General features: G+C 38.5%; 1 protein-coding gene across 1 annotated transcript; it reads right to left on the bottom strand.

Moving 5' to 3' along the window:
• Positions 1-4,680: 4,680 nt before the first annotated feature.
• Positions 4,681-23,720, bottom strand: LOC145465247 (uncharacterized). The gene is made up of 9 exons (XM_081449025.1): positions 23,515-23,720; positions 23,092-23,163; positions 21,333-21,404; positions 20,654-20,725; positions 20,201-20,257; positions 10,031-10,236; positions 9,046-9,165; positions 6,421-7,941; positions 4,681-5,484 (listed from the first exon to the last, which is right to left on the bottom strand). The coding sequence occupies exons 1-9, from the start codon at positions 23,583-23,585 to the stop codon at positions 5,375-5,377; spliced, it is 2,301 nt and encodes a 766-aa protein (XP_081305151.1). The 5' UTR covers positions 23,586-23,720; the 3' UTR covers positions 4,681-5,374.
• Between the last annotated feature and the right edge of the window lie 3,456 nt (positions 23,721-27,176).

Raw genomic sequence — 27,176 nt, 5'->3', positions numbered from 1 at the left:
GTGAAAACTCTAGAACCTAAGACTTATATCACGATTCTTAGCATACCATAGGTTATCTCTGGACGAAATATCAAGGGGTCCATTTTTCCAACCTTGTGCCACATTTTTTCAATCTCACTCGGTCCCTATAGAGAGTCGCTCGTAATAACTGAGTGTCGCTGTTCACACTCGAGGAAGGCAAGTGCGATTGAGTTGAAATGCAATCTGCATCACTTCGTTCATCCTCATCTGATGACAAAATTATTTGAATTCTCACATCTTGCATCTAAGAAATTGTTTAATTTATCCAACATTATCGCCTCGTAGTCGTCTTGTCCAACATTGCTACCAGTGTCTCCCTTTTTATCATCATTTAACGAGCCAGGAGTAGCTGGAAACTGAAGTGAGGTAAACAAGCAACGATGGCTTCCGCCGGCTTGGTAAACATCACGAAAATTGACTTCGCGTTAGCGTTGTTACCATTTTTTTTTTTTTTTTTGCTAACACCGAGGATGAGCCAAAGTTTCGCCCTTCCTGTCACAATTCAATGAACACTTTTAGGGAGCTTAACATAGGCACAGACAGAGACCAACGTGAACTGGAAGTAGAATTGTCTTCTCTTTGGCGTGTACTATTTTTTTTTTTTTTTTGCTAATGCTTTTATTGTCCTACAAACGTCACTTACAATACATAAAAAAAATAAACATACGTCATTTGTTTATTAGCTGCCCGCAAGCGTCTTCCTTTTGGTATAAGTTTCAAAGTTGGTATTATACCGTAAGTAACGCGATTTTACTTCTCTCCGAGCCAGAGGTATTATTTGGAACTAGACGCTTTGCTGCGTGTACCCAGGCAGTCGTTATACTGAGAAACACTAGCTATATTGCAATTGAGCTAGATGTTTTGCATTTGAAGTTGTACGAAATTCAACCGAGTTGATGTGCTTAGGCTATTCTGCTTTTGATCGCATTTCTTGGAATCGATTAATAGCTTATTAGTCGTTTGCAGGTCTTTAGGGTGTGAAATGAGTGAAGGTCTTTATATCAGTCCATAAACGTTTCAGTCTATTTTCCTTAGCCTTTGTCGTTGTTATTTGCGTTTCCCAAGCAAGCGAGACAATTTGAATTTCGTAGTTATGGCGGTGCGTGACATAGACCTACGAACGCGTTTGTCGAAATCATATACTTATCTCGTGATTTTTAGCCCATTCAGAAGTTAAAGTATTAGGAAAAGTGCTTATGTAAATGCTTGTTTGTTCAGTACAGATAACCAGTCGCCTAGATAGCTATAGCCAAAGTAAGTTCCAGATGTTTACACTATTTTCCGGCCGCAATGTTGGCGTACCGCGGAAGTACACCAACATGGCGGCCAGGGGGGGGGGGGTACTTTGGGAATTTCTGTTTGGGGGTGTGCCGCTGGGTCCCTGGAACCCTTAGCCTATACCAGAGCTGGTTCAGCTGAATTTTGCTACCCTATACTAGAGTAAACTCCAAATCCCCCCATCTATCGACACTATTGCTACCCTATACTAGAGTAAACTCCAAATCCCCCCATCTATCGACACTATTGCGGTTGATTTGCGTAAATTTAAACTTGCCGATTTGATTTTTTTATATTTTTGGGTGGCAATTCCTGGTTTCCTTAGTTTAGATAAAATCTTCAACCAACTAGTCAGTTTTGGGGAGAATGATACCCTATTCTAGACCCAAACGCTCTGATTTATATACCCTATCCTAGAGTCAACTGCTCGAAAACCATACCCTTCACACCGGCACATACCTATAAAGCCCATATATGGCAGTGCCCCCCCCCCCCCCCCGGGCATGGCGGCTCCATACTGGTCTCTGTAAATTTGTGCAAAATATTTCGACGAATATCTAAGCTCGGGAAAACGCACAGACTTAAAAATTAGAGGAGTGTCATCTTTATTAATCTCCCATAACATCACAATTTCTTGATTTTATCCACTAAATGGTTTTGGAATAAATTTTTAATTGCGTCAGGATTGCGTGACAGTGCAAGCCAAGAATTGTTTTGCTGGGGTCAACATACATTAGTTTCTTACAGCATGTACAATAATTCGCTACATGATTTTCACTCTTGTAAAGACACACAACTCTGTTACAAGGAAATAACGAGAGAATATCGTTTAGTTCGAGATTTTATCTTTATTATACTTTACGAAGTTTCTCAGGGCGTTTTACTTAGGTGTACTCGAATAGATACATTCGTAAACAAATTCTCTAACCTTTCTGCTCTTGTTGCTCAGACGTTCTTGAGTTCGTGCAATGCACAATGCAGTGGGGGAACACGAGCCGCAGGCGAGTGTTTCCAAATTTTTTTCGAGTTCTCCCAAACTTTCACGAGTGTTTCTATAACTCGATAGAATCAAAGAGAACATGTTTTCTATTTCTTTTAGAAAACACCGCGACGAAAAAAAGAAAAACAGCTTGTTTACTTTGATCATCAAAATGTAAATTCTCTTTGCTCGCGGCATCATTATGTCAACAGATCGTGCTAGTTCTGTGTTTCTGTTTAGTAGCAGAAACACGATTTTTAACCAATCGGCGCGCGTATTTTCTTATTCGCGCGTATTTTCGTATTGTTCTCTAAATTTATATATATTAAAGGGTGGTCCATCAAATTATTGATGAGAAGTTACTTCAATTTTAGCTGCTCAATATTTGCCTTTCTAGCCTGCGTAGCTGGCGGGATTTCGCGCGCGAGTTCTTTTGCAGATTTCAGAGAGGCAAAATAAAGAATCGTCAAAACAAATGGCAACAACCATTGCAGAATGTTTGAATAAACCTTATTTCACAAAAGTAACAGCTGAGGAACCAAAATTTTGTTACTGTGCCATAAATTCGAGTGGACGTTGCGTCACAGTTACAGAATATGGTCAGTATCATATTCAGCGGGCCACACACCCCCACCCAATTATTCTGGGAGTACCTCTTCGCGGGCCATTGAGGTTCAATGAGACCCTTTGTGAGGGTTTACACAATCAAACAAGAATAAAAGTTCTGTTAACACAAAGTCTAATGATGAATCGCCGCATTTCTGTAACAACACTTTGTCGGCAAACTTAAATAAACGTGGAAAAAAAAAAATCAAAATATCCTTTTAACAGAGACCGTTAAATATAAGTTTTTAATAGTTTTTTCAAAGTCAAGGATAAGGTGTTCGTTCAACACAAAAACCTGTTGGATGTTTTGTTTTTTTTCCTTTTGTTTTGTTTTTTTTTGTTGTGTCCGCGGTCACTTACACTTGTCACAGAAATGCAGCGATTTACATTTTGTTTTTACAGAACTTGTTTTTATACATAGTAAATATCAGGGACAAATGGGACTTGTGCGGCTGTCCACTTAATAGAGGGTGTCCGCATAATATGGGGACCTCAACTGAGATAATTATTTCCTCTATTCATGAACACGACTTTGATTTACCTTCACTTTGGGATGCTAACTGTGGGAACAGGATATTACATTTGTTGATTAGTTCCAATTGCGACAAATAGTTAAGCCTGTACCCAGCCAAGGTCGAATATCGTTTGGAATCGATGGGAAAGTTCTCTGAAGCTAAGATCTGCAAGAGTAAACCTGAACCAAGAGACGGCAATATAACTGCTGTTTAGTTTTTATTCATCAGCGGAAAAATTCCGATAGGTCGCACAGAGTTTGTTTACGATAAACGACCACGCAATCCCAAATATTGGCTAATATTCGTACATAAAAAAACAATACTTTAACAAATTAGATTTAAAAAAATTAGCCTTAACATTGCTTGTAAATGTGACAATGTTAAGCATGAAGTTTGATGTCAATTATACTAATTTTAGTTCTATTCTAGAACTTGCGAGTCCACGGAAACTGGCGCCAGCTGTCACAGACTATATTAACAAATCGTATTTTATAGAGGAGCTCTCTACTTGCTATACATAAATTACACAGGAAAACATTGGAATTTGTCATTATGTTATATCTGTCCGTAAATTTTCGGTTGTTGATTTAAAAATGTGTTTTTTAGCAATAAACAAGGGTTGAAAGTCGGCTTATGAAATTATTCAAGTTATATGTATTAAAGAAAAGGCGTCGAGTGCACTCTCCTAAAAGAAAACCAGAATAGCACAAAATAACAAGGTAACTCTGGACCTGCATTCTGCGAATCTCTCATGGTGACCATGGGGTACATGCAGTACTATGTTATAATTAGCACACTATTATAATTAGCCAAATGTTATAATTAGCACGATTTTATAATCGACAGAATGTTTAAATTAGCACAACTTCTTAAAGAATAGATAATCTACTTGTCTCTCATGTTTCGTAAATATAACAGCTGAAATAGCACTGTTATATAAATGTTACAGTTTACACCAGCACAGTAGTTTAAATAAGTAACCTATCCGCATTTAATGTGCACTGAGATAAACGTAACGAACACACCCTTAATTTATACAAAGACTAACTGAGGCAGCGTACCACACTACGCCGGAGGGATTTGAAAACGCCTTTTTTTCTAAGGTTATGCCTACCGTCCACATTAATCCGTCACAAAAACGGAGCTTTTCGAAAACGCTCTACAAACCAAGGGAATTTGAAAACACCCGCTTTTTGTTTTTGTTTGGACGCAAAACATTTTGAAAACGAAGCTTTTCGAAAACGATGGCGTTACGATAATGACGTGCTTTCTCTGACCGAGTTTTCCTCAAACACAAATCCAAAATGACCGGTGATTGCTGCTTGTGTAATGTGGATGTATTGAAATTTTTCCGGTGTAGTGTGGACATGACCCAAGAAAAAAGCTACAGGCACTGCCTGAAGTAAAACTTTTTAAGAGACAAAAAGTGAAGATTTTAAAAGACCACTCTGAGTAAAGAGGTAAACGTTTCAGATAACTCTCGCTTTCAAAAAGGTAGGACACCTATCTCTTTAAACATTGTGCAGGGGTAGAAAGACGATATGTTCTCATAGGCATCCCTGGATACGGTCAATCAAACCGTTGCTAAGAACGATATCACTCCTATATATTACCTAATGTTTTTTTAAAAAACTTGTCCTGTTTTTTGGACGAAAAATGGAAAAGCAGCATAAAAATTCTAGAAAAATATGGGTAATGTCCTCTACAAAACCTTTGATTGTTTTGTAGCAGGAACACGAAAATAACAGCGAAAAATTAAATCCTCACCATGCATACTAAACTTTCGCAGTTAATTAGCAATAAACCTATTTTAGGTGCAACGTTTAGCTAGCCTGACAATAAAACACAACAACAAAACAAAACAAACGCCTGAATTTCAATTTTATGAATATTACATTAAATAGCCATCACTGGCAAGTCTTCTACACACACACTGTAGCTCTAGTCCTCAAAGCAGAGTTCCTCGTCTGTTGGTTTATTGAATAAGCTGGTAATTGTTTCTTCTGTGACAGATTAGGTGAAAACATCGCACTGGGCAGGAAGATAGTGCTCTCCAGTTTTCTCTCAGATAAAGCAATCCCTTTGCTGATGAGACAAAGAAATGAGACGAGATTAAATGAGTGTCGTGTTTTCAATGAAGAGGGTCGATTAGTCCTCCCCTTAATGGTCCTTTGCGCAGCTGAGGCTTCTCCTTATTTGGTACCTCAATTCATGACAGACGTTTTAAGGCGACTGTCCCTGATACAGTGGAACCGCGGCTTAGCGCTAACGGCCACCCCGTTCACGCGGCCACCTCGTTATTAAGGCCAACTAATTCTGGGGCGAGCAAAAGCTCAGTCACTGATTTTTGTATTTCAAAAGCCACAATAATAAGGCCACCAAGTTCACACGGCCCGATTTCGGAAAGCCATTGTTGACCGGATTATTGGGGTTCCACTGTAGAACAAAGCAAAAAGATACATGGGGTCTGCAGGGGGCAAACTTTGGAAAGAACCGGCACAGTCATCAAAAATCGGCTAGTCTCAATACTGAGAAAATTTGCGGCCAGTTTCTTTTTGAGGGCCAAATTCATTTTTACGATGATTTTGCAATAGTTAATCGATATCTTGACTCGCACTACGTAAGCTGTTTGATTTCAAGAAATGTACTTCAAAACTTAAAGCAGAGCATCAAAAATAAATAGAGAAATAGATAAGTAAATAAATAAATAAATAAAAATAACTAACCGGATGAAATTTTACCGATTTTAACTTATTTTCCGTCCAATAACGGTTATCGAAAATAAGGACAAGTTTTTTTTTTTTTAATCCGAAATCATGCATCAAGCCGTAACCACAGGAGGAAGAGGGGGTTTGCAATATAACTGTATACACCTGTACTACATTATCTTATCCCTCCTTCTAGTAGTATAGTACTTAGCTAAACAACAATTCCCTTATACCATATTTTATCAAATTCAATTTAATTATTTAAACTTCATCTGACTTTATTCAATTTGTTTGTGCTGCAGGGCAGACTTACCTACGGACCATATCAACACGGCACCATTGAGAACAACAAACACTACATTGATAAACATAGAGTTGTTTTCTCCGTGATTCCTGCTGACGTCAGGCTGTGAATATATTGCACCGAGACAAACATTAAAGAAGATTATCCAAAGCGCAAACGTGTGTAGTCGATCTTCAAATTTTCCTTTCATTGGTCGAAAGATAGTGTACGTAATTCCAGAAACACTTGCTGCGATCACGGTAAAACCAATTTGAGAACGGCTCTCGGACTCAAACAGAAGGATACATGAGATTAGCAAAAGCTTTCGGTACATCTCCACAATCTCCCAAAACCAGTAGCCCTCTTTATAATTTTCAAAAAACACTCTGAAGCCAAAAGCCATTTCTTCTTCGTCAGGATCACACTTCCGGTACTTGTAAATAGGAAACAGTAGCAACAGCGGAAAGGCAGCAGGATACAGGGCGAAGGCAACTGCAATGTGCCAGAAGATATCGTGCCGAGCGGTGAAACAACGGATGGAATAATCAGCCTTCAACAAAGAAATACATTCACCTCCATCTTTGTTAAAGCACACCTTCACGCAAACTCCTGGCAAGGGCAGAATGTCAATAATCTTCTTACTTGTGATTGGGTATGACAAAAGAAGAAATAACAGAATATTTCGATAGCACGACTTCTTCAAGCCTGAGGTTTTCTTAAGTTTTTCGGAGATGGAAATCTCCAGCTTGTTGATGTGTCGCTTTTTCAGGAAGAGATAGAGCAATATCAGAGAAACGACTAAGATGTTAATAACAATGGCCAAAGTAAACTGTGTGAATGGGTCCAGTCGAAGGAAAGGATTAATGCAGCTCAGTGGTGCAAACTGCAAAATGTTTCCTTCAACGAACTTCAGCCATTTTTCCATGGAGATGAGAATTACAGGCCAGTAAACCCCAGCCAATGCCGAGAAAATGCCAACAACAACTTGATAAAATCCAATCACGATCTTGGAGCAGGACATGATGACATCTGCCACAGTGCGGCTACCATCGTTTCTTGAGCGTCTTGAGTCTCCCCAGAGAATCAGTACAAAGAGCATGGCAAAGACCACAATCACTACAACACATGAAATGATTGTAGCAGTCATGCTTGGACATTCCAGACATCTGTTTAATCGGAGGTAGTGATTGTTAGAGCAAGTTGCACATAAGGTACCTTGGTATCCGACCTCACACGCTGAACCAATTCCACCGTTGCAGGACCCTGGATAGGGGCATTTCAGCGGCTTGGGCAATGGCCCATGAAATATCGAGCAATTGCTATTGTATTCAGGTCCAAACGTGTGAATGTTTTCAACGAATTTCGTGTAATTGTCCTCCGTCGTTTTGTTGTTCCACTTCCAGAAATAATTTGGTGCCAATATCGCTGTATCGTTTTTACAGGTAAGGCCGTAATCTGGACAAGCCGTGCAGGGCCCGAAACGATCCAAGCGGTAAAAATTATGAAGACAACTGCATGCACGATAACCAGCTGTCTTATTAGGTTGGGTACCTGTTTTTAAATATGTAAGAATTTCATTAGTAACAATACACATGAAAAAATTAATTGATTCTGATTGGCTAAAAGCAGTGCAGTGTAACACCAGTGCAAAAAGTGTAACACCAGTGCAAATTACACATCGAAATTCTAGATCATGATTGACTGAAAGACAATAGCAACTTTTCTAAGATAATGACATCACGTAAAATGATAACGAAAATTTTGTGCTGAAACTTTGAAAAAGTTTTCTCAAATGAGAAAAAATGGCTTCAAGAAAGATCTTCCGGCACTTCCTCCGCGCGTAATTTTTCATGTTTATTGCCCAACCATTTTCAACGAAGCCATTTCGACATACAGGCCACCCATCATCACAGCATACTTTTCTTCTCCTCAATTTCAACTTTTTGAAAAACTCACTCGTGCAAATTAGTTCTAAATTGAACTCGAAACCGTATGATTACCTATACTAATAGCGATACAAACTGCATTTCCTCACATGGAGACATAATTGATGAGTTCCTTATTCAAGTTAGCGTGCCCAGTTTGTCGACATGGCAAAGAATGTAATTCCGGACGTTTTCGCAAGGCGCATCTATCGCGTCGTGCTTCTGTCGGTTCAATTTCCTTAGAGCTATCATCCATTCCCCTCAGTGATAATTTCAGTGGTAATAGACAAAACTCGAAATTGGCCTATATTGTGGGTAAAAAATTGTCAAGACAGGAGAATACCTGCTATTTCGAGGGAAAAAATTCTTTATTTAAAAAGACTGACATACCCCACAGAGTTAAATGTTGAAGTAAAAGGCTAATACATGTTTGCTAAAAAAACACATGTACGCCAAAAAATTATCCTAGACAGATAATGCTTAATGAGAGAAAGAGAGCAAGTATTTAGCGAAAGCGGAAACTGTCTCGAGTTTTTTGTCCAAGATGGAACGCTTAGTAGGTTCATAGCTGAGTGATACACGTACTTGTCACATCTACTTGAAAAACCCAGACAGCACGACTTCAAATCACGATTGAACCTTGAATTTTTTTTAACCGATTCTTTTGAATTGGTGACAACTTGTTTGAATATCTTGGTTATTAGTCTATGTATTCAGCATGGTCACTTACCGTAGGGACACGCACGACAGTCGGCTGCGCTTCTTCCAGGATGATCCGTTTCTGGAACGTAAGAGCCCGTGCTGCAATTCTTACAGTCAAGTTGCCCCATTTCATCCTGATAAAAACCTCCTGAAAACGAGGTGATTATTGTTTAAATTTTGATTGAGGACTAGCATTTCATATGTTGTTGTTATTATCATTATTATTATTATTGTTATTATTAATCTTTACATTTAGAATTAATGGGGCCTTTGAAATCGATAAGGAACTAGCAAGATTTAAGTATTTTAGTATTATTATTTATCACTTACAATTTGAAATAATCTTTTCAAAGAGGTTATAGAAATTCATTTTTTTGCAGTGAAAAATAACTTATGAAATGTAAGTAAAATGTTTTAAGAGATAAATCACGTAAAGAAAAAGTTACTGGGATTTAAAGAATAAAATTGATTATTATTACATTATTAATCATTATTATTATTATTATTATAATGTAATATTTATATTGCCTCAACAAAGATAATAAAGGTAATTGAAAAAATAAAACAATATAAGTACAACAATTCTACAGGTCGTCGTCGTCGTAGTAGTAGTAGTAGTAGTAGTAGTAGTATTGAACGTTACACATGAGCGGCATCATCTTACAGGCACAACGCTCGGGACTTGAAAGTTAAATAAATGTAGTACTTATATGCGTGGGTACGACGCATGGTGAAAGTTCATCTAATCCAAGTATTATGGTTCACATGATTTTTTTCAAAGTTCCGACTCCTTCATGCTTATTTTACCGAGTTATGCTTTTTATCTTTGCGGCTTAAAGAGATTGTCTCAGAAACGTTTACATGCTTGTTCTCTCAAACTGGTGCTTCGGGGTGAAATTACATAGTATGACGTCATCATGCATAAGGCTTTTGTCATATTAAAATTTTATGTTTTTGGCGCCATTTTCAGACATAGAACGCAATTAATATATCAGAAAACTCTTCACAGTTACCTGCAGGACATTTCCAACAAGAAGAAAAACGGTTGCTATAGGTACCAGGCATGCAAAACCTGCAGACGCTGCAGCTGTAGTGAGGTTTGGGTATGGACGTTCCGCATTTAGAACATATCAAGCCTGAATTAAAAAGATGAACACCCACAAAACGAAATTCTTCATCGTACAGGGTTATATGGAAAGACGCCGACGGAGCACATTCCCTGAGGAAAAGAAATTAAACATTTCAAGATGTTTAAAACACTTCAAGAAACTCTGCAAAGAAAAACATGCAGATGGAAAAAAGTTTTAGTGACTTTAGTGTACCGTGATTCATAGACTACAATAACAGCAGTATTGTTCTCAAAGAAAATGACAGAATTATCAGAGACCAGAATGAAGTGGCTGAAACGCTTAATGATTTCTTTAGCCATGTTAACGGCCACTGTGGAAAAAATACATATTAGAACAAAGCTGAATGCTTTATCCTAGAGAAAATGGTCCTTTATTTTTTAGTCCGATCCATTTCATTCTTGTATCAGAATGCTGCGTTGGCGCGACTTCGTCGACCGTGTTCGAAGACCATGTGCTCTAACTCGGGTGGTCTAATTGTATGGTTTTTACGGTAGAGCGACCTTCGTTGCAAGTGAACCCAGGATGATACCTCGTGAGTTGTAAACATGTTGCTGATGTGGGCGACTCGAAGGAAAAGCTGTGTTTCTAGATCTTTGTGTAGTGAAAGTCCTGTCCCCTAGACAACCTTGAAAATAACAACGAATAAAGCCGTGGACCACGATCGTATGCCTGATAGTTTCTAGTTTGGTTTTAATTAAGAACAAAGCTATTTAGCAACGCTTGTTACGTCGCAAAATTGCACAAAAATGCTTAGAAATTTAATTTTGGTTGTACTTTTGCATCAGACCAAATAAAGGAAGAGAGCAGCATTTTTTAGAGCAACTTTTGAGCAACTTTCGTTACATAAAGCAACTTTTGACTTTTAATGAGCAACGTTTTGTGAAATTGCAGGCAACTTTTTGGAAAATCCCGAGCTACTTGTGGAAAGCCCTAGTCGTCGCTGTCGTGAGCGCACGCCCACGAGCAATACCGCTAGCCATGATAACCATGAGAAATAGAAATCAAAGCTGTTCAAATGAAAAGGAGAAACCAAATATCACTCAGTTAAATTGCCGGTTTAAACTAAAGTTCAAAGGAGAGATCAGGGAGTTATAATGGCTGGAGTATTTTGTGCCACTTTTGTTGGAATGCGTTTTGTGTTCCCGTAATAATTAAAACGTGTTTTTTATCTTTAAATTGCATCTAATCTGATTAAGGTATCCTATTGAGGATGGTTGAACATTTTTGCACTTACAAGAGTAGTTGTAAGATCTTCCAAGTAGTAAGCAATGATTGAATAGTTTTGTATTTGTTTCAGCGGTCCCAAAAGGTTTCCGCTGTGAGCTTTTCGTTTTCATCATGACTTGTTGTAAGTTGCTTTGCAAATGCTGTTTATATTTATTTGAGCGGTTCCAAAAGGTTTCAGCTCTGGTCATGAGTCTAATCGACATCTTCGTTTTCCTCATGACTTATTGTTGTTTTGCATATGACTGTTTTTCAAGGATGTAATTTTTGCTGCCCTTGATTCATTTTTATGTTTTATTATTTTGACTTTTGTTGTTTCTTTGCGGCCTCACGAGTTGAATTTCCATCATGTCTTTCCATTCAATTTACATAGCAGCGCTACCCGTCGTTTTATGTACCTATGTGTTTGTCTTGGCGCTTTTCTCTCAATCGCTATGGGTCTCCGTTCTCTCCGCCTCGCTCTTTCCTACCATTTCCTTCCCGCTCTGGGTTAGCAATTTTATTCCTTCTCGGATTACTGCGGCATAAAACTGCCCTCCCTTGAGGCGCTCTTACTTCCGTTCACGGTTTTCTGTCTCCCTTTTGCAGCCTGTTCCCCCTCATGCGTGTTAGCTTTTTGTTCCACCTACTTTCAATCCTCAGTGTGTGTGTGTAGGGGGTGGCGAGAGGAGAGGGGGGGGCACGCATACCAAGCCACAGAGTCTTACCCCATGGGCTAATTATCTTGGTACTCCTCTATGGGCGGCTTAAGGCGCCTGATAATACTCACATTTCCGGCGACTTCCTGCGTTCAGTCTTATGGTTTTGCTTTAGCAAACGTTTTACTCGCTGGCCTTTTTCAGACCTGGAGTGTTCTGCGGCAGGTTATCTCCCCACCTCTCCGCATGGTAGTGGCTTGGATTTTCTCAAACAAGCAAATATCGACGAGGGATAAACGTTAGACAGTTTTAGAACTAATTGCGCGTTGACCCTCGACTTTGTCAGGCTCTTTTCTTGCGGATAGCATGTCCCTCGTTCGATGGAGACCATGCATCAGTATTCTATTATATGAGGCTGGCTGATGTCTTGAGGGCGAGAGCCCCGGCTGACACTCTTGCAACGGTTGTTCTGTCAGTGTCAAATCTTCGAAGGTATATCAGCGATTTTAATCGCTTAAGGATTTCGCTCTGGCTTTCCCTCCGCCATTCCACCCTTTAAACGCCCGGCTGCTTCGATTTCGTAATAAAACTTCAAAGTATATTATGTTTCTTCTTCTAGTGTGGGACTTGGACTTTAGTTTCGGGTTTTCTTCTTCTTAGGATTTCTTTGTCTCTGAGTTTTGGGTGTGCTACTTTCCTTTGTTATGCCTCGGTGCATTTTGCTGGCTTTAATTATCGGCGTTCGATTGCCCTTAACTCAATATGCGCAGAGATAAGCCCGGTGAGAATAAATTTAGTTTTTCATGGCCCCGTATTTTTCGTTCATATTTACTTTCGTCAGTTGTTAGAACAGTGTATTAGTAGCAGTAGTAGTATTGCATCTGTTAGTTGTATTATTTTTTTCTCCCTATTAATAATATCGTTGTTATTTGGAATTAACTCGTGTAAAAAAGGTTGTTGTATTGTGTACAATTTTGCAAAGTTAAAGTTACTTACGTCACTATCACTACTAACAACTTGCAATACCAATCAATGTTGCTAACAACACTACATAAAGTGTAACATTGCAATAAAAATAAATTTAAAAAAATAATAACAAAAAAAAGAAACAAATACAAAACAGCATATTCAAAATAGCGAAAGGTCATGAGCAAAACAAAAATGCCAATTAGACACATGACCACAACGTAAATCGCTCAAACAAATACAAAACAGCATATGCAAACAACCAAAAGCCATATAGAAATTCTAACTTGTCGCATGACCAAGCCGGAAAACCATGTGGACTCGCCAAAGCAAAATACAAACAGCCCAAGGGAACGAAAGGCTTGAGCGGAAATAGCTTTCGAGTTAATAAAAACGAAATGTACATCGACAGGGCAAACAGAGGGCAACATAAAACTAGCAAAACAAAAACACAGAACGACAATAGCTAGGCCAACAGCTAGGGAGCCGTGACACGCCTGCTGCTATAAAAAATAGGGAGAAAAAAAAATTAAAAATAATACCTCCTGGTTTTCTGCGCTAGACGGGATTAAGGAGCAGCGACATGAGGAGCCGCAACAGGAGGAGCAACAGGAGGAGCAACAGGAGGAGCAACAGGAGCCATGGCAAGAAGAGCAGCAGGAGCTACCACAGGCGCTGTAAGAGGAGCAGCAGCAGGAGCAGAACAGCATACAAATATAACAATGACGGTGGCGATTGGGTTGACCGACGCTTGAGAAACTTGTTCTAAATACATGTCAACGGAAATAGCTCCACAGTGATGGAGAGAGAGATATCTAGGTGTGTATCTTTTACAATTTTAGTTCGAAGTGGTAAAATGCTAATTTGCTAACTCTTATATACGCTGAGCTAAGACCGCTGAGAATAGAAGCGATATCCAACATGTAAGATATCACTTTTATTCACATATGTGTGATATCAATTTTAATATTATTTTTGATTTCATTATGGAAATCGTTTTGGTTCCATTAGTGGGAGCCGCGTTGGCCTCATGGCTAGTGCGGTCGTCCCCGGATCGAGCGGTCCGGGTTCGGTTACCTCCGGACACGCGGAAAATTTGGGGAATCTTCGGAAATTCTCGTAAAATGTTCGAAAGCGGTCGTCTGGCCTTGGGACAACTTTTAGAGAATCTTTGGAAATCGCAAATCGCAGTGTAGCGTGAATAGGGTCACTTTGAGTATTGAGCTTCAGACTTTTCTTCCTGATCATGAACATTTCAAAAGTCAAGCATTCAAGCTTGCTCCGGCATTTCTTAAGAATGCATTCTGCATTCTAAGTTTACAATTATATTGCATTCTAAGTTTAATTCGGTGTAAGGATCCCATGTTGTTGCTGTATAAATTAAAATAAATATATAAATAAATAAATCACTTCTAATAAAGGTCGAATTAAGCCAAAATAAGCTAATGTCTTGATCTTAGGAGAGTTCATAAGTAGATTTCCCTGCAGGAAAGCAAGTACTATTAGCTTGGCAGGTGATGTTATCAATATGACTGTTCCAAATGTTCACGAAATAGTAACACCCACGATCCACAATTGGTTGCCACATTGTCTTTCAATAGTACACAAATAACACCACTCTTTTTACCGCGCAATAAACTGTGAAAAAGACCCCGCTCCCCCATTCAATGTTGCTTGTTTGTACCTGAAGGTCTCAGCAATAGCCCTTTTCACGGTTTACTTTGCTCATTTGCATTACAATAAAATCTAGCATGTAGGTTAGGCAATTTCGGGCTATTCTGTAGTTTTAGCTCGAAATTGCCTCGTATTGACGTTGTATTACATTGTAATGCAAATGAGAAAAATTGACCGTGAAAAGGGCTATTGCCACACAACATTGTTGGGGGGGGGGAGGGGAAGGGGAGCTGAAACGACAAGCTAAGAGGGTACAAAGGGATCACGGTGACGAAATAGGGGGTACCTTGAGGTGTCAACTAATTGGAGGGTTTGGTCATTGGGAGGATATGGTCGTGCCCATTTATCCGGGTGGAAATTCCTGTCCCACTTTTTATCCCATTGAGCTAGCGTTGTAATGCTCATCAGTTTTGTAATGGGCATTCGGTGGCAGACTGAGTGGTCGGTGTCGAATGCTTTACCAAAATCCATTACTAAGATGTCCGTTTGGCCACCATCGTGCATGTAACAGTTGTTGACAGGTTCTTTGATGAAGCCGAGTAACTGTGTCTCGCTGGCGCGTTTGTCTCTGAAATCATGCTGTAGCGGGTAGAGAATGTGGTGATTCTTTTCATGGTGCATAATAGAGCTCGTTTTTATGCCATCCATCAGCATAAAGACGTTCGTGCTAATTGTTTCTACGCATCGTTACTGCGCACGCAAATTCACTTACCACGTCATGCATGAAAGCGCGCGCTAAGCAATAAAAAGAACAATGATAGGGCAGATGGCCATTGCTATAGCTTTGCCTGGATTTAACGATCTTGGACGTTCCGTGACTCCTATTTTTCTTTTGATGGATCATTTTCTCTATCGATTTTCTACGTTAAGCGGAAAAATGAAGAAAATCTATCGACTAGAAGTTGGAATTTTTTGCAAAATGTACCATCCAATTCCGTTCTTTTTGGCTCTTCGTTTATCTGTGCGACGGTTTCAAATGCCTCTTGAAAGGTTAAGTTTTGCGAAAACGTTGGTAATATTTGGAATTGTTCACGCAACAGACCCACTCCTACAAAATATGTTTAAGATCGTTTACCTCCGTTGACTCACCTGCGATACTTTTAACTATAAACCCCTGTAGACTATGCTGAATGACGTGCGCCAATTTTTCAAAATCAGGCTACTTTTCCATACGCTTTATCTTTGAAACAAAGTCGGTGACCCCCAATGTTTTTTTTTGCATTTCTGACACAAATAACTTATTATCTGACCGAAGTAAAAATAAAAAACGTCCTTAATAGCCATGCAGGTGAGTGTGATCGGTCGGTAGTTGCTTGGATCACACTTTGGACCTTTCTTGTGCATTGGGATTACATTGACAGTTTTCCAATCGTGAGGTATTTCGCCAGTTTTATATGATTTCCTCAACGGAAAACACTGTGTTAGCTATATTAGCTACGGGATTGGCTAACTCCTTCAAATTTCTCAGTGTCCTTCCGTCCAGGCCAGGTGCTTTGCGCGTATTCAATTTCAACAACAGTTCCCGTGTTATGTTGACATCATTCATTACGGGGTAATCAGATGATGAAGCAAAATGAAGCAAGCTCATTGGTTGCTATGCATAGCAAACAACTGTGATTGGTTCACGGAAATCACGCCACTGTCAAACTTGACTCGAGCGTCGCTTGTCGTGGAATAGAAGACTTACAGCGAAAGTAGAACTAAGTTGCGAAATATACAAACTTAGCCGTCAAAATGCTAGGCCGAAAAAACCTGCACGTTGCCTTTAACATTGTAGTTAAAAAAGGTTACTCGGAAAACCTGCGGTTGCGGTTACGTTGGAGGCCATTCGACTCGAGCTTTGAATGAAAGGAGTGTTAGTTACGGTGGAAATTTGTGTCCTCTGTGGTTGGTGATTCTCAAGTGTTTGAGATAGTGTCGGAGACCCTTTCTAGCTGCGACGTAGACGGCCGTGAGCTGTAGTGCATTATACTTTTTTTTCCCTGCTGTGCTCTGAGACGAGCGGGAACATTCGCATCGGAAAGCAAACTTATGTGTTCATTTTAAGAAGGGGTGTTGTAATGTTTCTTTCCAGAAACTAATCTGAGTAAACAATCATTTTCAGATTGCGAAAATTTAATTTTTTGTAATAAAGTAATCTCTTAAAGATTTTGCTTATTGGGTTTCTTTGTTAAATTCGAAGCAAGGCCATGCTTTCTTGCCTTGAAATTACTTCAAGACCCATTTTGAGTTTCGTTTAGTTTCGCTCGACTGAGTCTTTTTGTTTAAAGAAACGTGCTCTTCTTTCCCATTCCTGCTTCTCATACCTTTTCACGGCCTCGAAAAGACTACTTTCTGCATTTTCCTTCGTCCAGTCACGTAAAATGTTTCCTAAATTTCCAAAACTTTTCCGCCATTCTAAATGTTTGTTGTATCGACGTCATCTCTGCGTCTGTCCTCTAACAGATGAAAGGTGAGGACCAATCAAAATGCGGGAATAATTTGACTTATTACATAAAGTAGGATACAATACTTTCGAAATAGGAAACAAGTACCGTGTCTCTCTCGAGTTACAGAAATGCAAGTGGAAGTTTGGGAGAACGAGAAATACTGTGGGACTGCACGAGTTGACAGGCGAATGCTTTCACATCTTTTTCGAGTTCTCCCAAAATTCCAAGAAAGTCTCTATGACCAGATAGAAACACAGAGAACACGTTTACTATTTCTTTTAGAACATTCCGTGACGAAAAAAAGAGAACGTGTTTACTTTGGTCATCCGAAAATGTAAGTTTTCTTTGCTCTCGCGATTACGTCAACAGCTCGTGCTACAATCTGTGACAAAATTGTCGACACATTGACCTTCTTAACCCCCTATTTAATCACTGTGATCCCCTTTTACCCTCCTAGCTTGTCCTATCAGCCCCCCTCCCCCAAACAATGTTTTGCGGCAATTGCTGTGATCTTGAGATACAAAAAAGCAACATCGAAAGGGGGAGCAGGGTCTTTTTCACAGTTTATTGCGCGATAAAAAAGAGTGGTGTCATTTGGTGCGCTAAGGCATTATTAAAAGACAATGTGTGAACCAGTTATGTTGCTGATTGTGGGTCTTACTATTTCGTGAACAGTTGGAACAGTCATATTGATAACATCACCTGCCAAGCTAATAGTACTTGCTTCCCTGAAAGGAAATCTACAGATAAACGCTCCTAAGCTCAAGACAGTAGCATATTTTGGCTTAATTCGACCCTTATTAGAAGTGATTTTTTTTTATTTATGCAGCAACAACATGGGATCCTTACATCGAAATAAACTTCGGAAAAATAGAAGTTGAACAGCGACAAGCTGCACGCTTTGTATTCAAGAAGAACAATATTACCGCTAGTGTAAGAGAAATACTTGATCAGCTCAGCTGGGATGGAAATCTCTTCAAAGCAGGAGGAGAGCAATTAGACTCTGCATGTTGTATAAGCTACACAATGGTCTAGTGGCTGCAGATGGAATGCCAGAGCTATCTTCAATGCGTAGGGCTGACAGCCACTTAAATTCACACGCATATAAAGTTTCACATTCAAGAACCAATTACCACAAGTACTCTTTTTTCTCCACGCACAATAAGCAAATGGAATTCCTTGCCTGAGGACATTATTACCCTGCCGAGCTCGGACTCGCTTAGAAATTCACTACTTGCATTTACTGTTTGATTTTATTTATTTATTTTCTTGCTTATTTCTTTCTTAATTTGTACATTTGCCAGATGATTTATTTGTTTTCTCTTAAAGAACCTTCAGAAGAATCTTCAGCAATGAAAGAGGTGGGGTAACTTCGAAGAGGAATAATAATAATAAGAAGAAGACAACGAAGTGGTCGTCATTTTGTCCACAACCGCACGCTGCTACCTACTCAATACCTACAACAGAATAGATAGCGAGTAACGTAGCCAGTCCGAGAACGACATTCGTGATAGAACGCTAGTAGGTTTATACAAAAATTTGATAGAAACACAAAACTAGCACAAGCTGTTGACGTAATAATGCATGCCAACTAAGATAATTTATATTTTGATGATCAAATTAACAAGTTGTTTTCTTTCTGTCGTCGCGGAATTTTCTAAACGAATTAGAAAACCTGTTTTCCGTGTTTCCTTGGAAGTTTGGGAGAACTCGAAAAAACTGTGGAAACACTCCTCTTTAGGCTCGTATTTCCATAATATTTCTCGTTCTCCCAAACTTCTATTTGTGTTTCTATATCTCGATAGGAACACAATACATAATTTCTGTTTCTTACATACACTACGCGCGCTATGATTAGTCCGAAAATGCGCGTTTTGATTGGTTCCTACTTATCATCTATTGGAGGACAGACGCTTATATTTCTTATCACATGCACTGTACGGGACAAAATTACTGAATGCTGATTGGCTGAGACAAAGGGCATTTTCTCTTAATCACGAGGGCACTTTTGGTAATCAAGAGGACATGATTAGCACGCCTGCATTAAGTTTGTTTCCTACTTCAAAAAGCTTTAAACGGATTTTGAAAAGGAATTTTGAAACGCATCGCTTCTGAGTTTGTTCTAAATGCAATTACTTCATTTTAACGTGAAAGAAAATCGACATACGGCAAAGCGCAGTTTTTTGGTGGGAAAGTAAAAGGATTCGGGCAATTATGTGAAAACTTTGAAAATACGCGTGAAATTAATCCTTAATTGCCCTCGGGCCCATGCGATTACATATACTTATAGTCTTATTTCAAGTGGTATTGGGGTACCATCTAAAATTATTATCACTTTGTCGAGCATTGTGGCGCATTTTGTGGGCTAAAATGGAGAATTTGGCGGGCTAAAATGTACTTTAGCCCGCTGAAATAAACCAATAAAAAGTGAGAATCAAAAATTCGTACGATGTAAGCAGGCAATCAAAATCGAGAAGCTCTTACAACTTTTGAAAACTCAAATGGCAAGATTTTGTAAATTCTAGCCAGCTTCGCTTGATTTATTGTTCAGACTGTTTCGTTGTCATTTTTTTCGGTTTTATATTTTCTCAATGCAATGCCCTCCAAAGTGATAATAATAGTAATAGAGTTTATGTTCTTGAGCATAAATATGTTTTGGGTTCATTTTAACCCTCACCTGGCGGCTCGGGCTAAAATGACTCTATGTCGGGCCCAAAACATTTTTAGGCACGCGAGCATAAACTCTATTGTCTTATTAGATATTGTGTTCACAAAAATATATTGCTGCAATAGACCTCTTTAGTTTGGGCGGTTTGTTTTCCCATTGTAGACCACGTGATATTCTCCAGAGAATTTTTCTTTTATCTTTCTTAAAATTATTCATTCATGCACATGCGACTATTTAAAAATTTGAAAGCAAAAATTCTCAAGAGTATCATCACGTGGTCTACAATGGGAAAACAAACCGCCCGAACTAAAGAAGTCTATTATATTATTCACTTATTTGTCCCTTCTTTATCTATGGCTTATCGATTTGGGGCAGTACTAATAGTTCTGCCCTTAGACTTTTAATAATCTTAGTAAACAAGGTCGCTGTGTTTCTTAGTTTGTTTGCTACTTACATAAAAGTAGTGTATATCCCCGGAGGAAGCTTCTGGAAGTTTTTGCACGAAACAGCCCTGCAATTTAACACGTTATGTCATTTAAGCTGTACAGCTGGCAATACCTAGCCGTCACCTAACGTCGCCCCAGGAACGTCAGAGAAGAACATTATTCCGACTTTCAACGACCGATGACCCGAGATTGAGTGTTTACTAAAAAGCATTAAGTTCTTAGACCATGTACGATAGCACTGATAGCCTTATTAAATTCAATTTTTGTGGCTTCCCCGACAGCATATATCACTTGCGAGAGCTGTCTACAGAGCATGACTGGGATCTAGGTATGTTTAGTAACGACGGTAAAAATCAGGTAAAAAAGGCCAGACTGAATTAATAAGCTTCTGGTCAGAAAAATGATGATATGATTATATAATTAATTTATAATTAATTTACTTTTGCCAACTCTGTACTTACAAGGTCATATTGGATGGCATTTCGTCGAATATATTTTCCGGTAGTAACGGCAGAGGATTGTCAAATAGTGTCCTGAAAACAAAACATCAATTAATGTAGCTAGCGTAACAAAATTACTGAATACACAACTTATATTATGGTACGACGACAATAAACACAATTGTACACTTTCATGAGCTCTCGTAAGGACAAAGCAACAATCCTTACAATGGTATCGGTTCCATTATTTCCGGTAATATCGATGTGTTCCTAGATATTGCTTATTTTTATTGGTATCGCCTTTCAACTACATTTGTAGAAGGTGCAGATACTTCATAACTCTTAAGTACCCAAAATTGGGCAACGTTTTAATTTGAGGCCAGAAAATATCTCGATTTACTCCAAAGGTCAGTTCTGGCATACTTTAGAAATGATTCAACATGTCCAAAAAGTTTAATAACAAAATAAATACCAGAGAAAAATTGGACTACCTTTTTTTTTTTTTTTTTTCAGACAGAATGCGTTGTGTTTTGGATCTGGTGAAACTCCTTTCTTTTATTTGGGAAGATAACTGATACCCGATTACAAAATGAAGTCTTTTTGTTTCCCCCATTGGATTCCTAACAAGAAGGTCTATTGTATAGTATATCGATATATTAAGTAATTGCTCTCATGCTGCCAGTTGATTAAGAAGACTTACAATGATTTAAGACTACTAAGGCCACTAAAGACGTTACCATCAATACGTTTGATTCGGTTTCCATGAAGGAACCTAAAAACGAAAGAAATCAAACCAAGAAAACAGCCAGGAACAATTGGGACATGCAGGGAGCTGGAAATGGCTCTTTTGTGACATTTCTCCTATTCCGGAGACAGAGGTAATCTTTAGTGTCAAGATTACTCTCAAGATAACGCATTGTGGAAACTACAATCACCGACAGCGGTCCCTTTTAGGACTATTCCAGTCCAGACGATCACGCCAGACATTTTTGGGAAATATTTTAGCTAGCTGATATATCTATCATCTCTAAGGGTCAGTTTAGACGATATGTACAACGTGAGTGTGATAAGTGAATAAAGATGGTGAATTTTAAGCACGGTAATGAAATGTGAAAAGTGAACTGATCAACATGACACGAGTGTGGGACAAAGTAAAAATCTGAATCCCCGACAGGAATCGAACTCATGACCTCCCGAACATCGGGCGGTCGCTCTGTCCACTGAGCTAGGAGAACGCATGGAGAGCAAGGTCATTTAACTGAGTTTATATGTCACAGGCGTCCTGCATACTGCCAGGATCAGCATCTTTATTCACTTTTCACACTCACGATGACTTCGACAGTGCTGATCCTAGCAGTATGCACGAAGCCTGTCACATGAACTCAGTTAAATGGCCTTGCTCTCCGTGAGGGTTCGATTCCTGTCGGGGACTCAGATTGTTTCTTTGTTACACGCTCGTGTCATGTTGATCAGTTCATGTTTCACGGTATGTACAACGTTTTCACATTACACAAACTTGCAAAAAATATACAGCACAAACTGTTTACAGTAAATCAAGCCAAGAACTTGCTGGTGCCTGTGGTGTATACGTATGACACAAAAATGTCAAAACATTTAAAAACATGTTTTAAGATCCTAAGACAATTGCAAATTGTAGGCACAAACATGGCCAGTGATGAAAGTTGTATGGGATTTTCGCATGACGTGCTGGGAAAAAGCAACGCGGGCTAGGTGTATCGTCTAAATCGAGACTAAGAAGACCAACCAATTCTTGTTGTAGACACCTAATAATCCCAACTTCGACGTAGTTTAAAAGACCATCAAGAAATAGTTTTACAATAACTGTCTAATTTCTCGCGCGCTGATTGGCTCATTTTTATCATCACTAAGAGTACAGACGGATGAAATTTTAATTTATGCAAGCTTTCAAGTTCAACTTTCAGGTCTCAAACTGTCAACTTTTTAACTAATGAGATTTTATGGACTTTTTTAAGTAGCCAATCAAAAGGCGAGAAAAGCTACTGACAATGTTTGCCTCATTTTGAATAAAATTCACTAATCTTTGTTTACGGCAAGTTTACGGCGTCTTTTCCCCTCTTTTATTCTCGGCATTTGACCATTTTGGGGTCTTGATATTGTAAAAAACAAATTGATGTCAGTTTTTATGCGTCTGTCCTCTTATTGATGATAAATTTGGTCATAACATTGTCAAAGTTTACTGCGGAACCACTCGCCTGCGGATCGTGGTTCCACAGCCACTTTGACAGTGTTATCATCAATAAGAGGACAGACGCATAAAAAACTGACGTCAATTTGTTAATTCGAAACGAAAATTAAAGGGGCGTAAATGTAACTGTTCCTTCCTCCTATTTGCATAATTTTGCCCATCAAACGTCGCATATTTGTTCAACTTTAGAATGAATCGTGATATTGCCTGTATCTTGCCTAAGATTACTTACAGCAGCTCTAACAATGGGGAACCAGCAAAAGTGTTTTCAGGGATGATGGACAGGTTGTTGTTTATTATCATCCTACGAGACAAGCAGACACAGAAATAAAAACAGAAAACATTTAGCCTTTGTACTACAGTGTTTGTAGCGTACATTCCCGTAGTATGTTGCACATACATTCACAGAGACAGACATACAGAAAGACAGAAAGACAGAAAGACAGAGCAACAATGAAAGAGAGACAGAGGGTCAGAAAAACAGAAAGACAGAAAGACAGACATCGACTATATTTTAGTACGAAGGTGAGTGATCAGTTCATTTTATCACTTCGCTTGAAGAATCGAAGCGATAAAAGAATTCATAAAAATTGCAAAGTACCTAAAAGTTCTCTTCGTTATTAAGTACCAATTGACAAAAACAACAGTCACTTACAGTATCCATAGATTCTTGAGCCCAGCAAAGGTGCGATTGTTGACTTGTGAGATTAAATTAAAGCTAAGCATCCTTGCGAAAAAGAAAACACTGCATTACTCACTTTTCCTCAACTGTCCTGCAACCTAAATTGGACTGGCTCTTTAGCTGCAATGTCTGTATCATACATTCTAAAACAAAATTAAACTTTCCATATATGTCACCTTCAATTTCTATTCTAATCTCTGATCAATCTCCCTGGAATTCATAACAAACAAACCACAAAATCAAAATTCATTTTACTTACAACTGCGTTAAATTCTTGCAAGCAGAAAACGCATTATCTGGTATGGAAGTTAGCTTATTCTTAGACAAATCCCTGAAAAAAAAAAAAAAACATTAAGCTGAGGCTTAAACAAGGCTTAAACAAGAGTAACATTACACAAGAGAAATTGAACTCTTTGTAGATTAAAATATTTGTTGCAGTTTACGTGGAAATCGATAATGCACGGAAAGCACTCAGCGATTATGAAGGGGGACGAAACAAATTCTGGCATGGTTCAGAAAAGACCCTTCCCGCATTCCACTTCAGTGCGTACGAACAATAGCACCAAAGAGACGTTGGGGTGGACATTTTCATACATTTGCTGTATTTTTGTCCATCCTGACCTCGACTCGGTGCCATTATTTGTTGGAATGCTGGAAAGGTCTATTAGTTAGAAGTTAAAATAAAATTACAGTTACTTTTACAACACTTTTTTTGTTTTCAGACTTCCTGTTTGTAGTTTAAAGCTATGAGGGTGTTGTTGGTTCAGAAAAGACATTCAGGTTCTTAATTTGCACTTTTACCAAGTGTTTTCTCGCATCTAATGTCCATGATTAATCGTTCTGAATGGTTGACATTGTCTTGTAAATTGTTCTCACATTCATTCGCAAGGCAATTGGCAGATATCAAATATTTATAATGTAATTTTCAGGAAGCGTGCGCTTCTAGGCTTATTTTTCTATCAAACGGCCAAGTCTTGAAACTGCCTTCCTCTTGAATCTGCTAAGTCTTGTAGTTCTCTAGGTTATAAAAAAGGCTTTCATGAAGGTACCTAGATTAATTAGAACTTTAAATTACAAGTTTGCTGTTAATTCTAATTTCGAAAATCCTTTGGAAAGAGCTAGATCAAATAAACCATATTGTACTTTTGTTTTGTTTTGTTTTGTTTTGTTTTTTTTTACTTTAGTTTTTCAGTCTGTTGTCTTTTATTCTATGATGAATTGTGGCATATCATTGTAAATTTTAATTCACTTAAAGTCTTGGACCACCAGCGTAGTTGAGAATATTTAAATAAAATTTAAGATCAATAAGGAAAATTAATATATATAAAAAGGTTGCGTCCGTGACATCATATAGCAGCTTCGTTGTATACATAATGGTTATAGGGGATGTAAATAGGGTTTCTTCATTGGTTGCAACTGACTTCCAGAGGAGAAAAAATCTCAGACTTCACGGAAAGCTAAACAACAAAGAAACTTAGCGCAATCGAATGGCGACTAAATTTCTAATTTATTCTAAAAGTAGCTAGTTTCCTCCTGCATGTCGAAACGTCAATCACTAACAAATGTCCATTACAGGACTAACGGGCTCAGCTAGACGAACACACTGCAACGAGTGGTGAAATATTTGTTGTAAGACTTACAAAGAGAATGTTACAGGTACGTTCTGAAAGATATTGACAGGTAATTCTTCAATCTGATTGCCCCACAAGGATCTAAAAAAAAATGATAAAATAGCGAACTAAGTGAATAATCCGTCTATCAATGCTAAGCCCGAGATGGGAGCCCTAGGCATAAATGGGGCATTTGAAATTTCAGGTGAATTTTTGGTCAAAATTCCTACGGTAGGGCCCGAAAAGGGGTAAATTAAGATCAGGGGTCTGTTCATTTCAAGAAAGGCATAATATAATTTCTTGCTGTCAATGGATGAAATATTAGAATTCCAACGCTTGATTGTCTGACAAAAACAAGACTTAACATTAAAAATCTACGCAATCCACATAATAAGGTGTTTATTAGAGAGGTAATTGTTTTACTCGTTGAAAACGAGTGCTTCTCTACAAAACACCCGTGTTCTATTTCAAGATGGCCGCACAGGTGAGCACATGTGATGATGTGATTTTGTTCCTTTCCTCCTCGCAAAAAAATTAAATGCCCCCACAGTGGAGCCCAGAATCTTAGTCAATTTCCCGGGGGTAGGGAGAGGAATCAAATGCCCCACTTATGCCCCGGGTCCCCTCTCCTCGAGCTTAACAGTGATAGAAGCATAATAAGTGTATGTTTAGATTCATTTTATCAAGAAAGAGTCCCATTATATTAAATGTTTCTATGGAACACTTAAATACTTTATGGAAGTGGCTATGAGCCACTCAACTTGAAAAATGGATCCTCTGTAAACAGTGGATCCATAGGTCATATGTCATTTATGTATCGAGCTAGAGAGGCGAAAAATAAAGCTAAAGCCCACCGGCATTGTTAAGAAATAGTGAAACACTCGGCTGTAAGAGAATACATAAAGAGATCTGACACCTCGAAGTCATGAGGTTATCCTTATTTGAGACGATTACCACAAGGAAAGTGCGGCTTTCCAGCGAGCGCTTCTTTTCTGATCATCATTGCTAAGCTTAGTATTAAACGCTTGACCAAGTGATTAAATCCCTGTATTTCGGGTTTGTATTTTTTTTTCCGATTTTTATTATTTTTTGTTGTTTTTCTTCATTCATCCATTTTTTATCTGTGACTTTTCCTCCCTACATTTACGTTTCGACGACTACTTCGTCTTTAGCGTAGCCCATGCATTCCTCAATGTGTGTCTAAGCGTTAAGAAGAGTTTGACCGCTGTATCGACGCAAGGTCGTCCCAAGATACTCTAATCCTATTCTCTTGGTTTAGTATATATATCTATTTATATCTATCTGTCTATTTATCTTTCTATTTATCTTTCTATCTATCCTTCTATCTATCTATCTATCTATCTATCTATCTTTCTTTCTATCTATGTATCTATCTATGTATCTATCTTTCTATCTATGTATGTATGTATGTATCTATCTATCTCTCCATTTTTTATCGGTGACATTTCCTCCCTACATTTACGTTTCGACGACTACTTCGTCTTCAGCGTAGCCCATACATTTCTCAATGTGTGTCTAAGCGTTAAGAAGAGTTTGACCTCTCCATCGACGCAAGGTTGTCTCAAGATACTCTGATCCTATTCTCTTGGTTTAGTATATCTATCTATCTATGTCTATCTATCTATCTATCTATCTATCTATCTATCTATCTTTCTATCTATCAATCTATCTCTCCATTTTTTATCGCTGACTTTTCCTCCCTACATTTACTTTTCGACGACTTCTTGGTCTTCAGCGTAGCGCATGCATTGCTCAGTTTATGTCTAAGCGTTAAGAAGAGTTTGACCTCTCCATCGATGTAAGGTTGTGTCAAGAGACTCTGATCCTATTCTCTTGGTTGAGTATATCTATCTATCCATCTATCTATCTATCTGTCTGTCTGTCTGTCTGTCTGTCTATCTATCTATCTATCTATCTTTTTATCTATCGATCTTTCTATCTATCTATCTATCTATCTATCTATCTATCTATATCTATCTATCTATCTATCTTTATTTCTTTCTA

The sequence above is a fragment of the Orbicella franksi genome, chromosome 13 (genome assembly GCF_964199315.1).
Source record: "Orbicella franksi chromosome 13, jaOrbFran1.1, whole genome shotgun sequence".
Taxonomy (NCBI): Eukaryota; Metazoa; Cnidaria; class Anthozoa; order Scleractinia; family Merulinidae; genus Orbicella; species Orbicella franksi.
The sequence above is the reverse complement of the archived record's forward strand: the minus strand, read 5'-3'. Positions and strand labels throughout refer to the sequence as shown.

What these genes read in the sequence shown, in the direction of transcription:
- LOC145465247 (XM_081449025.1), bottom strand. Translation starts at nt 23,585, where the DNA reads ATGCTTAGCTTTAATTTAATCTCACAAGTCAACAATCGCACCTTTGCT. An exon ending in CTCAAGAATCTATGGATACT is followed by an intron (nt 23,164 to 23,514) that starts GTAAGTGACTGT and finishes CTTGTCTCGTAG; the next exon opens with GATGATAATAAACAACAACC. An exon ending in ATGCCATCCAATATGACCTT is followed by an intron (nt 20,258 to 20,653) that starts GTAAGTACAGAG and finishes GTTAAATTGCAG; the next exon opens with GGCTGTTTCGTGCAAAAACT.